Here is a 16,363-nt window from a genome sequence, read left to right as displayed (position 1 = left end):
ACAATGAATCCAGATTAAAAGAAGTGCAAAACAAAAATAATTACCCTATGCTTGGAAAAGGAATATCTCTTCTTCAAGTGACAACACTATTCCTCAGTTGTACACAGCAATAAGGTTTTGAAATATATAAATGAATGCTTTATTTCCTCGAGGGTTTTTTCATTTGTGTTTGGAGAGGTGTCGCTTTTTCTTCTAAATTGCCTAAAGTTATACTAAAAATCCTGAAGATAAACAAAGCAGCAGCCAGTACTAAATAACCCAACTAAATAAGAGAGGAGATTTATTACCTAGATTAAATCAAGGTCTCTGAGCAGTTCCTCATGGCTTTTCATTAATAAAGAATAATTTTTGAAATAAGATTTCCTGAAGTAATGTCTCACCAAGGGTTCTTAATCTCACTGCTTAAAAATAAAAAATCCCTCTAAACCAAAAGCACTTTATAATACACTTCAGAGCGGAGGATTTTTCCTAATAGTGTTTTAAATTAAACCCTGGATTCTCCCTCCTCTGTTCATTAATAGTTTTAAAGATTTCTGGCTCTGCCACTCATTTGGTAAGAGAACTCGTTCAAACCACCTCACTTGGTCTGCGAAAAGATAAGTAACGTGATGAAAATCAACAGCAAAACACTCTAAAAATCAATGATGAAAACAGGTTATGCAGGTATTGAGGAATAGGTACATGAGGTATGTTAAAAGGGATATAAGAAAGAGGTTTCACATAACGCAGTAGTTCTGAATAAGATTTCAAATTATTATTTTTAAATATAACACATATATGTGAATTCTTGTTTCCTCTTTCATATTCCTCTCCAAAGTCACAAGTAGTTGAAAACTGAATTTAAAAATTTGCCTTTATCTCTCCAAAGTTAATGACACAATATCTGAAGAACTGATGTAGACTTGTGGAATTCCTCTTCTACAGTTGCCACAAAACCTACATTTTAGACCTTCTATTACTAACGTAATATAGCAATAATTGCACATAAAGGAAGTGGCATGAGAGTTTCCAAATACATGAACATGCACAGCAAAAAGAATTACTTTCAGTTATAGAAATTTGTATAGGTAACTTATTTGCCGTGTTATTTACAAATAACAACTCCTGCAAGATATAGAAAGAGGAGCTGCCTTAATATTCAAACAAAGAGATCAGTTTATGCTTCAAATGCCAGTCAGAGCACAGAACTGCACGTAACCAGCATTCTCACAAATTCCCACAACATATGACAGTAAGAATTCTGTTCTCTTCTGACTTTGAGGCACCTTTGGGCTAAACGTCACTTTTGAGAGCGAAATATCAAACCAGTTATAAAAAAGTATTACCAGAGCACTACCAGACACTGACTCTGTGAAAGTACTTTTTGATTAATACAGATTATAATTCCTCGGACCTTAAAATAGGCCCACGTAAAACAACCTCTTGGCTCTTTTTCCCTATACTTGATGATCACATCTTAGGCTGGGAAACATTGTAACTCATAGTGTGAGAAAACACTGAAAGGGCCTAAAAGGTTCACTGCATAATGAGCTTAATCTGCTGGGTTTGTTTCTCAGGAGGATCAAAGTCAGAAATGAGTGTTAGTGAATGTGAAGGAAGAGGAGGAAAAAACACAGAAGGTATAAGGATACATAAGGAAATATGTATACAAATACATAGGGAATAATCTACAATCCTTTATGGGGTAAAATGAGTTGTCAGAAGAATTCTTGGTTTATATAAAATACTGAATTTAGTTAAAATATTCAAAAAGTCTTTCAGAACGTATAATCAAGTCAACGTCTGTGTATTTCAGAAAATCATGTTTTTAACACTGCTTTAATATTTTCACTCAGATACGTCCACGTGCTCAAATTTAAATACCTGCTGCTCATTACACAATATTCAATTTATTTCTTCCATACATTGATCTGAAGACAAATATCTACTTGTTTAACATACAGTAGACTGAAATGCGCTACATACAGTATTATTCCCCCCTTTTTCTGTATATTGCCCCAGTATATGTTTAATGTCACCCACACAAGCAGCATCCCCGAGCTTGAAAATCCAACATCAACAGCAGCACGACACAACCTGGAGGAGCCCTGTTAACCACGATACCTTTAGCGCACAGGAATAGGCCTTTTCTCCCACGTTAATGGACTTTGGATCATCGTCATCCAGGTTTTCCCAAATCCTGACGTCTCCATCACTGCCGCAAGTTACGATGCAGCTGCAGAACAACACCAGACTTGTTAATGTTCGGGAAAGGGAAGGACTCCCACAGCAGCTTTCAATCCCAAAATGAAAATGTTACTGAAGCGTTGGGGTTTTTCTTTTTAAATGAAACATAATACATACAATGTGATGCCTACATTTATCATGTTTAGGTAACTTATTAAACATGGGGAAGGGGGAAAATCACACCTGGTAGCATAAACACAGTGTTTTGAGTCTCTGATAACTACCCAGGCCTGGCACTCATCTGAACTGACCCTTAGAAAATACCAGTCAACCAATTTTTTTCCAGGACCTAGAGCAAATTTTTCAAAGGATTTAATTAGCACTGATTTCTCTAAGAACTGTGCATTTAATTGCTTCTTAAACCTTTGAAAACTTACCTTACAGCTGATTACAAAGTTGAGGGCAAAACTCAGTGTTAGTGCACACTTGACTGAAGTTTAACAAGCTTAAAGTGTTCCAGGCCTACAGAACCCTTAACAACAGTTAAGATGGAATTCACATTTACAGGAGTTAACTTTCACAATTTTAATGCAGTAAACAATAGTCTGAAGTCACAGAGTAAATATACAGAAGTTTACACGGCACTTTTAATTAAAGATATCATTAATCTATAATCAAGCCTCGCATTCTTTTTTCATAAAGTTGTTTGCAGTTCCAAAAAAAATCTAATTAAACAGCAAAATGTTATAATGCCAGTGGTGAAGCTGTGATGTTGCTTTTAGTTCTGTAAGGTCTGTATTTTGACAACAACACAACACTATATTGATATTGAATATATTGATGCTGGGGGTCCAGCAGTAGTGGACCAGTGGTATTTGGCAGAGCTGTTTGCATCCTTCTTTAAATATCTGCGTTGTAATGGCAAGGAAGGCTTTTTGTGGTTTTGAGGGATTGTTATTAGACTAACTTAAGAGTAGCCTTTGCATCAAGGCTAATGGACTGCAGAAAAGAATAAGAGAATATGGACTTAAACCATATTCAATATATAAGGCTTACCCCTTGAGTTCATTTTGAGAGGGCATGTTTTCTGGTTTACCATTTATTTTGAATCAAAAAAGGTAACAGCAAATATTTAGTTGCTAATTGATACATTCAAGAATCAGTGCAAGAATAACAAGATAGCAAGTCCAATATTGTATTTCTCCAACTATATTTTTAATTTCTTAGTGTATATGTGAACATATTTTCTCCCACACTACATCAATTTCTGCTAGATTCTATGAAGTCACTCTTATAAACAGTGCATAGAGAGTTTATTATTAGAGTCATAGAAAGGAATATCCTGAGTTGGAAGGGACCCACAAGGATCATCGAGTCCAACTCCTGTCCCTGCACAGGACAACCCCACAGTTCACACCGTGTGTCTGAGGGTGTTGTCCAGTCTCTTCTTGAACACTGTCAGGCTTGGGGCCGTGACACCTCCCTGGGGAGCCTGTTCAGTGTCCAGCACCTCTGGGTGAAGAACCTTTTCCTCATGTCCAACCTGAACCTCCCCTAGCACATCTTCCTGCCATTCCCTCGGGTTCTGTCATCGATCACCAGAGAGATCAGTGCCTACTCTTGCTCTGAGGAAGAATACACACATGTATACTCTATATAGGCTTACACTTAAGTTAGGTGTCAATCACTTCAAAATTCAGAGCATCAAAACATTTATCTCCCAGCCAATTCTCAACACAGGCAAAACCCAAAGGATTTTCCAGAGCAAGCCAGGCCACAAATCCATGGCGGTACCTCCTGGAGCAGTGGCTGGTACAGAAGGGAGGCACAAGCCCATGCTGTCTCCACCACCCCTCACCCAGGCTCTGGGAATTAGACTCTTACCTCCCGGTGGCATCGAAGCAGACGTCGGTGTGTCCCTCGGTGTGGCCGTACCGCATCGGCTTCTGCGCGGAGGGCATCTTCGCTCTTGCCTAGTTAAGGATAAAAGGGGAGAAATCATAGAATCATTTCAGCAGAAGAGACCCTCAGGATCATCGAGTCCAACCATAACCCAACTCTAGAACTAACCCATGTCCCTGAGAACCTCATCTAAACACCTTTTAAACTTCTCCAGGGATGGTGACTCCACCACTCCCCGGGGCAGCCTGTTCCAATGACCAACACCCTTTCTGCGAAGAAATTGTACCCAAGATACAATCTAAACCTCCACTGGTGCAACTTGAGGCCATTTCCTCTCATTCTATTACTTGTTACTTGGGAGAAAAGACCAACCCCCTCCATGCTCCAACCTCCTTTCAGGCAGTTGTAAAATTAAATTTAAAGGAAAAGCTTCTGAAGGAGCCTCAGATGGCAGGGGAAGGCCTGAGCTGCTGGGACACCCACCCCCGGGGGCTGGGAACACGGGGCAAAGCGGGTGATGTGGGACACGGCGCCCGCACCTCAGAAGGGCCTGGCGGGGAAATTAAAACCGGGTTACCCGGGGTGGGAGGGCCCGTTCCTCAGCGCCCAGAGCAGGCCAAACCGGGCCCCACCGCCCGCCCGCCGGGACGAGGGGGAACCCGGGGACGCGCCAGAGCGGGGAACGGGCCCCGCACCGCCCGCCGGGACGAGGGGGAGCCCGGGGACCGCGCCGCCTCCCCGCCCGCTCACCGCGCCGGCCCCGCCGCCCGCTTCGAGCCTTCCCGCGCTCGCCCCGCCGCGCCCTCCCCGCCGCCCAGCTCCGCCCCGGGGGCCGACCCGGTCCCGTCACAGCCCGGGGCGGGGCGGTGGCGCAGGCGGGGCTGGGGCCGGGATCGGCCGGCCGGAGGGAGAGAGGATGGCGGCGGCAGGAGCGGCCGGGCGGGCTTCACAGCGGTTCCGCTCCGGCGGGTGAGGGGAGCCCGGGCTGCGCGCTGCCTCCGCGCTCCCCGCCGCCTGTGGGAGCCCGCGGAGGTGCCGCTGGCCTTTCCCTTTTCCCTCCTCCCGCCGTCCTCGCCGCGGGTCAGGCCGCCCTGTCCGGCCGAGGGAGCGACTTGGGCGGCGAGCAGCTTCCCCCGGGGAGGGCAGCGCCATCGGGCGATCGTAAGTTGGGGTCGGGAGGAGCCGGGTCGGGGGTGGCAGCTGAGGTGGTGACACCCGGGGGCTGCGAAGACCTCGGTACGTGTTCGCTTTTCCTGTGAAAAACTGTGTGTGGGTGCATGCCTGACACGCATACCTTAATGTATAGAGTGCATAGATAGTTCTTGTATATATATCTGTGTAATGGCAGGCACAGGAACGGCAGGGAAAGCCCAAATGAGGGGCAGTGCCCTTCACCCCCCACGTATCCACAGTCCCCATCGCAGCGAAGTCCTGCAAGAGGGGCTGGGGGATGCTGGATCAAACCCATCCGGAGATCGTTGTGGTAATTATGGAATTACTCTGTAATTACAGCCGTCCCGACGAGCACGCTGGGTGTAGGTGACAGCAGTTGTAGCGATTGCTTTGCAAAAAAAAACATTAAAGCTTTCATGTGCTGAAAAATAGGAGGAAAGCGGCGTGGTTTGTTTCCTGAAGGACAAAAAATGTTAGAGCTCGACATGCCTGAAATAAGGAGAAGAAAAATCAGAGCTGTCTGTTTTCCCATTATGTAGCTGTAATGATCTGGCCTGGTTTATTCCTGCTTGTAAGAAAAATTGCTTCCAGGCAAAACCCTTTTTATCCTCAGTTTTGCTCTGCAGCGGAGTTATCGGTGGTTGGCTTGAGCAGAGTGATTTATTTATATTGGAAATGTGTTCGGGCTCTCTGTAACAGTCACATTGTTGGTACTTTCATGAATGAGTAAGTGACAGGATTACAAAGCAGGCACGCTTCTTTAAAAAAAAATAAATATATATATATATGTGCCCAGATTTCATTGTTAAACCTCATGGATGCTGCGTAGAGACATGATTTCCATGGGTGTATCCTGACTTATTTCAATAAATCGTGATTTCTGGTGAGGATAATGTGTTCCAGGAAAATGATTGAGCTGAACTGCTTATCAGATGAGTGGGAAGACCAGGCTATTCTTACAGCAGCCTCACTGCAAGCTGCTGCCTGGCATGGAGACAAACACGTGTCAGCTCTATTTATTTTTTTTCTTCATTATTTTAATTTGCAGAAACTCTCATACAAACTGCACCTAAAATATAAAATAATAAATAAAGGCGTTTTTAAGTTCGGTTCTATGTAACAACTAAATTCATCATCTGGAGGTGCTGCCCTGCTGGGATAACTCTTTGAATGAGAAATGAATGAGAAAACTCGGGGGGAGGTTTTTCGGAGGGTGGGGGAATCCCATGGTCACTTGGCCAAGGGACTGCAAGGCTTTGTCACACCCAAAGTGGCACGGCATCGGACGCAAAGTCATTCTTTCGATCCGGTCGGGAGCTCAACCTGCTGCTGGCTTGAATTAATAGGTGTCGAGCAGCCGCCGGGCGTGAGCTGGGAACCGCGCTGCTCTCCCCGTCGGTTTCTGGGTGGAGCACCAAGCGTTGGTCATAGACCATAAAGCTTCGGCTGGTTTAGCGCTGCCGCGGTTCCGCCAACGTCTCTGCCCCGGCACACGAGCAGAGTTGTGTTAAAGCAGCAGATACGCGAAAAGGCTGAGGGAGCTGGGTCTCTTGAGCTTGGAGAAGAGGAGACTGAGGGGTGACCTCATTAATGTTTACAGATATCTAAAGGGTGAGTGTCAGGAGGATGGAGCCAGGCTCTTCTCAGTGACAACCAGTGATAGGACAAGGGGTAATGGGTTCAAACTGGAACACAAAAGTTCCACTTAAATTTGAGAAGAATCTTGTTCCTGGTGAGGGTGGCAGAGCCTGGCCCAGGCTGCCCAGGGAGGTTGTGGAGTCTCCTTCTGTGCAGACATTCCAACCCGCCTGGACACCTTCCTGTGTAACCTCATCTGGGTGTTCCTGCTCCATGGGGGGATTGGACTGGATGAGCTTTTGGGGTCCCTTCCAATCCCTGACATTCTGGGATTCTGTGATATAAGCAGCTCTCACCTCTACACCCATGTCCACATCACTTCTACCACCTGGGTGTGAGTAAAATAGCTCTGGTGTTGGTAAGAAGCACAGTAGTTTACTATTGATATCTTTAAGCAGTCACTTTATTTTTTGTGGGTGTGCTTATTGCTTTAATTTGCTGGAAGGGCCTCTGGAGTCAAGCTTAGGTATTTTTGGACGGTATCGTAAATTAAAATAAACATAGTCAAAACTGAAGGAAAACGAGTTAAGACAGAGGAATTGAGACTTAATGTTATCCTTAATAGGTTGGGCTTTTTTCCAAAACAAGTCAGTAACAGCTTAACTTCAGTGGAAGGTCAGGTTTTAAAATGCAGTCTTGTGGCCAAAATCTAATTGGGCAAAATTAATGAAAACAGCATGTGACCGGTGGGATTTTTTTAACATAACTTTTATGTAAGTTGAAAGAAAAAAGCAAAAGTACCCCAGTTCATTACAGCTTGCTCTTCTTTTATCAGCTCTAGAAGAACATCACCTTCTTTAACAATTCCTAAACTGTTCTGTTATTCTTCACGTGAGTCACCTTTCTTGTTTAATTAGAGGCGTAATCCAAGCGGCGCTTTGGCTTTTGTGTACTCGGACAGAAAAGTTGCGAAGTACTTCCTTCCCTAGAAGGGTCATGCAGTGGGGAGCACCAAAGAGGTGGTGGCACCTCCGTCCTCGCAGGTTTCAGGAGGCGACCAGACCACAGTGACAGCGGGGGGTGGCCTGGGGACCCCCCACCACCTTCTTCTTCATTATACTGAAAGGGACGCAGCTTGATGAAGAGGACTTGGGCTAGAAGCAAGGATCCAGCAGCTCGGGAGATAAATATCTCATTGAAACGATTCATTATTTATTGAATAAATTTTAAAAAATGTCTGTCTATACTTATGGTTTAGATTCACCTATTGGAGTTATTGGGTATTCGCTGCTGATTTAATTAGACATATGGCGAGGCTGTAACTGCCTTATCAGAGTTGTTGCTTGCAGCCTACCTCTGCCTTGGAGGTAATATTGTTATTGCCTCCAAATAGCTACTAGATGTTGCTTTTAGTTCAGGCTTGAAGGTTTAATGTTGAGGCATCAGCGCTTGAAAGCAAAAGCACCTCGTGCAGCCTGGTGAGGGACGTGCATCTGGATGAGGGAGCTGTGCATGCTGTAAAAACACCAACAAAACCCTCCCAGCCCTCTGCTTGTCCTCAGGGACTGGAAGCGGTGACGGTGACAGGGAACCTTGAACCACAAGCATGATCGCGTGGCCCGAAGTGAACTCTGCTCATCCCCGCGCGTTGTTTTATCTTTGCCGTGTGCTGAGAAGAGTTTCAAGCGTAAGGGTTATGTCAGATCTGCTTCTGAGATGCCCCGGGTATCTCCACATAGGAGGTGGCTTTTGTAGGCAGGAGACTAATTATATCCACCGAAAGGATCTCGGAACTGATGCGTGAGCCGCACAGTGCTGGCCTCCCCCATTTAACCTTGCCCTGTAGGTAAAAGTGCTCTCCGTGTTCCCTCTCTTTTATCCTTGCCCTGCTCTCCGGCTCTTTCTGCTGTTAATGGATGTACAGTCGGCGGCGTTTCCCTCGGATGTTTGCAGTGAAAGAAGTCGCTGCGTTCGGCAAGAAGCCCGAAATGGTCATACAGCACCGAGTGCCTTGATGCCTTTCTCTTTTTGACACCAGTATTATTTTTGCTCCCCAGTTTATTGATGGTGCTGTGATTCATGGAGCGGGAAGGGTGTGAAGGTGCGACCCCTTATTGTAATGCCAAACGGCGGGATTTGGGCACCTAAATGTGCTGTGGCCGAGCAGCGTGAGCACGTGGATGTTTGTAACGCCTTTGGAAAAGGAGATTTTTGTCTCCTAAGTCACAAGCTGACCACGGAACCATCCTTTTCCTTCACAAGACCCGGCTCAAACCTGGCTTTGGGAGGATGACATCCCTTTCTCTTCATGTATTCCATACTCTTTTCATAGGTCTAGTGTGATGTCTGATTAGCAATTACTGCTCTGACATGGCAGAATTGGCGCCCGGGTTCCAGCCACCGCCAGACCCCAGGGAACCCGCTCTCCGTGTTGCTGGCTAATGGTGTGTGTCTCCCGGCATCACGTGCTGCCTCTCCCATTAAAGATTCAGGGTTCGGGTACCGCAAATGCTTCATGACAGAAGAAAAGTACAAAGGAGAAGGTGGCTTTACAGTTAAATACGACGACAACAACCTGGAAATGACATAAAACGCTGAAATTATTTCAGTTGCGAGGCTCAGGTTAGGAGATAACAGGCCTTTTTTCAGCACTTCTGGGTTTGGTATGTTTTGCAGTTTTTAATGAAAAGTCTGTATTCTGTGTATTCTTGTTCCTTATATGGGCTGGATGTGCAGAATGAGATAATTGAAGGTTTCAAAAGCAATTACAAACCGTCATATCCTAATTTTTAGGTACTTGACTTCGCAACCTCAATGATATTACTCTGTCCAATTAAAAATCCCATATATAGAGCATTACCACAGGATTAATCTAGAATAGCATTTTGTCTTCAGTAGTTACTCCGGGTTATCATCAGGATAAACGAAATTGCTTTTTTCCCCCCTCTTTTTTAATTCAGTTTGTTTCTGGATGAAAAATAGAAATGTTACAGAAGCAATCAATGAGTTTTGATCTAAAAAAGGTGTTTGGGGTCTCATATACAACCGTTGCCTTTCTCCTATTTGAATCGCATCCTGCAACGTTTTCACTGCAGAGTGGTTTGCAAAATCCCCAGAGACATCTCTCAGGTCTGTGGGTTGTAAGTAAGGGATGCGACGGCAAAAATTCCCGGGTGGAGGTGCCATCTGGGATGCGTTTGGCCCATGGGAAGGTTTGGGCACAGCCGCCTGGTTCTGTGAGTGAGAACAGAGGCGAGAGCAGCCCCGGGGGACACGGAGAGCTCATGTCACGCTGGCTGATCCCCATGATGAGAATGGATTGAATGGAGAGAGGAAGACGATGCCCTTTGCTTTTTCTGCTTAGTATTTACCACGTCAATTAGTTAAAACCCAAAAAAACCCCATGGAACAGAGGAGCTGAACATCATTTTGGTGCAAAAGCATCACGATTATGTGACGGGAAGTATTTCTACATTCTGCCACAGCGTATTGCTATCTATGCACCTTGAAAAAAACGCTGTTCTATTTTCAACTGAGGAATCAAAAGGATATTTCTTTTCTTTTTCAAAGCGCAACATTCAAAAGGAAACCTCTTATCATTTCAGAATTCAGCATGCTTTTGGAAACAAAAGAGAATGAAATCAGCAATCGAAGGTCTCAGAGCAACGCTGCTTTTAATAATGTAAACTTTCTTCTCTAATGAGTAATAAGCAGTTCCATCTTTCATGGCCTTTTAAAATTGCTTTTAGTAAGGGACTGGATTTGTTTTAATCCTTTTCAGTATGTAAAGCCCCAGATATTTCAATCCCTTAGGGGCTCGGTATTTTCTAGCTCCGTTTGAAAAGGCAGAGTAAAACAGCTTTCAGACATTGACGGAATCTGTGACTGATATAGTTTAATTTTATTTATTCATTTTTTTTTTAAATCGAGAAAATGACCCAAAAGTGTCAGTTAAGAATAGGATCCCTGGCATCCCACCCTGTGGATTAGTAGCAATCAGGCATATCACGTAGGTACAGTAGCTCTTTGTACTCTGACCTAGTTGTTTCTGCTCCGGCTTGTTCCTTCTCTAAAGGTTCTTTGGAGGAGATGCAGAATTTGCTCAATAAACAGCTAGAGCGGTATCACCTTCCACGTGGAGTGCATCCATATTATTTCTATATGTTTAGCAATTAATTCTCGCTGTTGTCCTGCATACACCTGCATTGTTCTTGTGTTGTGTGCATCCATAACTGCTCACTTAGTGTGTTCTTTTGTTTGTTTGTTTGTTTTTTTCCTTAGATACTTCCAGAAAGTGCCTCAAAGCTTCCTTATGTAGAAAAACCCAGCACACTTCTTCCTGGCAACTTGTGAAGCAAAGCTGTCAAAATGGCAGAAAATAAGGACAGTAATATTAAAAACGCCGACGTGAGACCCAAAAGCAGCCGGAGCAGGAGCGCGGACAGAAAGGACGGTTATGTCTGGAGTGGAAAGAAGCTCTCCTGGTCTAAAAAGAGCGAGCATTGTTCTGACACCGAGACAGCAAGTGCTGCGGGAAGATCAGGGGCTAATTTAAGGAGCCAAGAGAGAAAGTACAGCTGCTCATCCGTTGAGCTGGATCTAGACCGTTCGTGTGGCCACAGGTTTTTGGGCCGGTCTCTCAAACAGAAGCTGCAAGACGCCGTGGGTCAGTGCTTTCCTATAAAGAACTGCAGCAGTCGGCACGCCTCGGGGCTGCCGCCGAAAAGGAAGATTCATATCAGTGAGTTAATGCTAGACAAGTGTCCTTTCCCTCCGCGCTCGGAGCTGGCTTTTCGGTGGCACCTGATCAAAAGACACACAGCCCCTATAAGTCCAAAAGCGGAAGACTGGATAATTGCTGATTTATCGCAGCACGAGGAAAGGGAGGATCAGCTGCGAGATGATGAGGTTGCCAGCGGGGGAACGGACTCTCCCTCCCAGTCCTGTGACTTTACCGACAGCGGTTCCTCCAGGAGCGATTCGAGGTCTGAGTTGGTTACCGGCAAGATGGGAAGGAGCAATAAAGAGGAGAGCGATATGGACTCCGACGATGAAGTTATAACACTGTGCACAAGTTCTAGAAAAAGAAACAAGCCCAAGTGGGAAACGGATGACGAGCTGCTGCGGATGGAAACGCCTCCAAAGTACCATACGCAGATCGATTATGTCCACTGCTTGGTCCCAGACCTCCTCCAGATCAATAACAACCCCTGCTACTGGGGCGTCATGGATAAATACGCAGCTGAGGCGCTGCTAGAAGGAAAGCCAGAGGGAACGTTTTTGTTACGAGATTCTGCCCAAGAAGACTATTTGTTTTCCGTGAGCTTCAGGCGCTACAGTCGTTCCCTCCACGCGCGGATAGAGCAGTGGAATCACAACTTCAGCTTCGACGCCCACGATCCTTGCGTCTTCCACTCTCCCGACATCACGGGGCTCCTAGAGCACTACAAAGATCCGAGCTCCTGTATGTTCTTTGAGCCGCTTTTATCCACTCCGCTAAACAGGACTTTCCCATTTTCTCTTCAACATATATGTAGAACGGTTATTTGCAACTGTACGACTTACGATGGTATCGATGCGCTTCCCATTCCTCCATCGGTGAAGCTGTATCTGAAGGAATATCATTATAAGTCAAAAGTTAGAGTACTCAGGATTGATGTACCAGAGCAGCAAACCTAGAAGATATTTTTATGAAAGAATGAAATTGTCTCTAAACAAATAGAATGTCCAGTCTTTCTTCCTTCTAGGGTTTTTTTTAATAGCAATTTGATTTGTCTGCAGATTATTTGCCTCCCAAACTAGCCTCAGTCTAAGGGTTTTTATTCAAATGTATTTGAGTCTTCCCAGCTCCTTTTTTAGAAATTATTTTCACTGTGGGCTTTTGGTACTGTTCCCCAACTAGAGTTTTATGGAATTTTGGGTAGGCTTTCTGGTATTTCTATTAGATGGATAGTCTTTAGATCTAAACACCCTAAAAATCAGTTTTGAACTTGATCTGTCTTTTATATTGTAATTTACATATGTGGCTGACATGTTTGAGAAAATGCACTGTTAACTAAAGATTCACTCAGCTGTATTTTCTGCCTTTCTTTAAAAATGAGTTCTCTACCTCTCGTGTGCGTGTATGTGTGTCCGTCCATATCTAATACAGTCAATTCATCAGTCTATTTCTACCATGACTATTCCCAGCAAAATGAAGTTTGAAAGAGGATATGATCTTTCTATAAATACATCAGGGGACTACACGCCAGGGAGGGGAAAAACAATTCAAGTTAAGGACAACGCTCAGGACGGGAACAAACGTGTGTAAGCTGGTCATGAAAGGATTTTGATTGGAAAAGAGGAGGACTTGTAATCGGCATTCTGGAACAGCTTTTCATTTAGTATAATAGCAGTAAAAAGCAAATTACTCATAAACTGGGATTTGATCAGTGTCTGGAAGGGATAATGATATAGTTCCTTGTGATAGATGGGGCTTGGACTGGGTAACTCTGTTTCTATGTTACTATTTCATTATATGAAATACCCAGTTTTCACTAGAGGAACTGCTGCTTAGGAAATGATAAGTGGGAGGGTGAGAAAGAAGATGTTTCCTTAAAAATCCGCTTATTAAACTATCCAATCTTGCATGGTTGATCCTGAGCTGATAAAGAATGACTTTCTCACTTTATTAGTAAGAGGGTTATTTTTTTTTAATGAGTATAGATGAAAACAATTGTTTTGAAGTCTGCAGATTTTTCTTGCAATATGGAGCGTTTGGTCGAATGGCCTCCTGCCAAATTCCGTGTCCGGGAAAACTATGCATGGATAATGCTCCTAAAAGCATTGCTTACATTACAGGGATAGGCAGCTCTGCTGCTGAATTGTTGGTGGAATCCCAGTGAGACTCAGGCAAGAAACTGGGTTGTTTTCCAGAGCGGTGGGTGCAGGAGTGACCTGCGGTTCTGGTGTCTGCGCCTGGGGGGACTTGATCTCCTCTCCAAAAACCGGGCCCAGAACCACTCTGCCAAAAGTCCCTGAGAAGATATAATTGTGATTACAACCACCACGCAGTTTCCTCTCCTTTGGTCACAGGGAATGTTTTGGATCCTCTCAAAATGCTTTTGAAACTGAAGAATTACAAAATGTGTTGAATTCATGCATGCAAAAGACCTTATGAAAAATCAGCCGTTACCTGGGTGGGTGTGATGTGAGCGGGTGGGAGCTATAGGGCACAGTGCCGTAGCATCTCTCTCCTGGATTATAGACTAAGACTAAGCAATATTTCTATTTGAATCTTTAATTTTACCTTGTACAGAATTTGCGGACATCAAATCCATCCTGTACGCTGGATACTCAGGAGTTACCAAGGAGGTTTTGCCATGCAGCTCCACTTGGGACCTGCCAACCCGTCCTTGTCCCCCCCAACAGAAAATCCCCTTTCTGTGAAACTGCTGTCACTGGGATGATGCAAACAGATTTCCAGGGACATCTGCCCGTTTGTTTTTGCTGTGTTTTAAATAGGTTTCGACCCAAAGTCTCCAGGGAGGAAATGCATCGATCTGTCGCATCGCTTGTGGGTGAATATGCCATGGGACAAACTCTCAGCTGCTATAAGGCAGCGTGGCTTTATTGATACGCTTGTAACGGCTTATACCAGCTGAGATTCTCCCTCCTCCAGATGCAAATGATAATTGTATGACTAATGCCAGAAAAATTACCCTTTTTTCCTGTCATCTTTTCCCTGTGCTGCTTCCATTCAACTGCCGCTGCCTTTTACATAGACTGTATTTTATCAAGGGCAGCTTCATACAGTAAATCTGTTTCTGCTTCTATCTGTCACTGCCATTTGCCAAATAGAAAGTGAAGGAGCAGCAGGAATCGTCTTTGCTCGGCTCTTTGACGCTGTGCCTGTTGTGGTGGAACGATGGCTTGTACATTGAGAATAGTATCCGTTTCAAAATCCGACTTCGCAGAGGGTCGTCAGAGGTATTTGCAGTCTGCTTGAAGAAAATTCTCTTTTAGAAGCTCTGAATTAGGGCAAAAAGCTCATAATTTTAGATAGCAATTGGCATAATTATTATAATTTTTATTGCAAGACCACAAAAACCAGATTTAAACTGAAAGGCTCTATTGGTTTGGAAGTTTGCGAAAGCCACAATATCTTTCAAAATCAGCAAAGGTTTTGTCCCTTCGAAATGAAAGGCAACGGAAAACCTTTTTTGGGGTATAGTTCCCCAACGTGCCGTGTTTTCAGTGTCATTCTACATGCAGCCTATGCTGGTTTGACTTTATTTGATGCATCGCTTACCCCAAAAATGTCTTGAGCACTCCAATTTTAGGAGATCTCTATAATATAGCAGTTGGGGGAAGAAGGTGCGGCACATAAAAATAGTGCTGTGGGCCAGATAATTGCATTTATTTAGAGAAATCCTGTGTAGAAAGTATCAATGAATGGGGTTTTGTGTAGGTACATCCCATTCTTTTCTTTGTTTGTTTGTCCAGATCATACCCGTGTGACATTTGTACCTGTTGACATTAAGTTGTGTATATTAATACATGTGCAGTCCATGAAAGATCCATTTGATGATTTTTTTTTAAATGAAACATGAGAACACAAAGTCTATTTTGCTTAAATCCATGTACCCATTTTTCTCTTTTTTTCCTTTTTTTTTTCTTTTAATAATTAATTTTACAATGTGCCAAGAATTGTCATCCTAAAGTTTTCCTGTCACTAAGTCTTCCCAGCGCTGCTCACTCCAATGACACTCAATAACTCCTCACATCTGAAGTGTGATCCCAAGATAACCAAGTCTTGAAGTTCAATGTTGAGCTCTCTAAAAGAAAAATCACCTCAGAAACAGGGTAAGAACTTCCATTTTCTAAGCCCAAGCTCTTGCGAGACAAAGATCCCAAGTTCCTGGGGGTGAAGATGAAACATGGAACAAGGGAAGGGTGGAGATGTGTGGAAAATACATGTGTTCAAGGCTACATGGCCAAATGAGGATGTAATCCCAAGGCGACCGTGGCCGCAACCCCATTTTGGGGCACCCTGGAGGTTTTGCGTCGGGAGTCATCTCTCCGTGACATAGTTTGCATTGTTTTGAAGGTGGTTCTGTAGGACAGTGGAAAAGCGACGTATTGAATCGGTGTAAACAGCTTCTGATAAGAAAAAAGAAGTTATTTTGATATAAAGGGGAGGAAAATGGTCAGGCTCTTGATGCACGCTGGGCACAAAATCCCAGAATGTCAGGGACTGGAAGGGACCTGGAAAGCTCATCCAGTGCAATCCCCCCATGGAGCAGGAACACCCAGATGAGGTTACACAGGAAGGTGTCCAGGCGGGTTGGAATGTCTGCAGAGAAGGAGACTCCACAACCCCCCTGGGCAGCCTGGGCCAGGCTCTGCCACCCTCACCAGGAACAAGTTTCTTCTCATATTTAAGTGAAACCTCTTGTGTTCCAGTTTGTACCCTTTGCCCCTTGTCCTGTCATTGGTTGTCACCAAGAAGAGCCTGGCTCCATCCTCCTGACACTCCCCCTTTCCATATTGATCCCCATGAATG

General features: G+C 44.4%; 2 protein-coding genes across 5 annotated transcripts in view; one reads left to right on the top strand and one right to left on the bottom strand.

Moving 5' to 3' along the window:
- Window positions 1-4,948, bottom strand: part of WDHD1 (WD repeat and HMG-box DNA binding protein 1) — a 31,319-nt gene extending 26,371 nt beyond the window's left edge. The window contains exons 1-3 of one of the 4 annotated variants that reach the window (XM_065063153.1): window positions 4,819-4,948; window positions 4,051-4,139; window positions 2,104-2,215 (exon numbers count right to left, since the gene is read on the bottom strand). In XM_065063153.1, coding sequence (XP_064919225.1) covers window positions 2,104-2,215; window positions 4,051-4,127 — 189 coding nt within the window. In that variant the 5' untranslated portion in view covers window positions 4,128-4,139; window positions 4,819-4,948. Of the gene's footprint in view, window positions 1-2,103; window positions 2,216-4,050; window positions 4,140-4,607; window positions 4,769-4,818 lie in introns of those variants that run through there. The other 3 variants (XM_065063151.1, XM_065063154.1, XM_065063152.1) reach the window with 3 other exon arrangements.
- SOCS4 (suppressor of cytokine signaling 4) lies at window positions 4,947-12,927 on the top strand. Its single transcript, XM_005511734.3, has 2 exons — window positions 4,947-5,229; window positions 11,101-12,927. Exon 2 carries the CDS (start codon window positions 11,188-11,190, stop codon window positions 12,496-12,498), a length of 1,311 nt encoding a protein of 436 aa, XP_005511791.1. The 5' UTR covers window positions 4,947-5,229; window positions 11,101-11,187; the 3' UTR covers window positions 12,499-12,927.
- The last annotated feature ends 3,436 nt before the right edge of the window (window positions 12,928-16,363 follow it).

The sequence above is a fragment of the Columba livia genome, chromosome 5, assembly GCF_036013475.1.
Source record: "Columba livia isolate bColLiv1 breed racing homer chromosome 5, bColLiv1.pat.W.v2, whole genome shotgun sequence".
Lineage (NCBI taxonomy): Eukaryota > Metazoa > Chordata > Aves > Columbiformes > Columbidae > Columba > Columba livia.
Note: the sequence above shows the minus strand (reverse complement) of the source record. Positions and strands in the feature narration are given on the sequence as shown.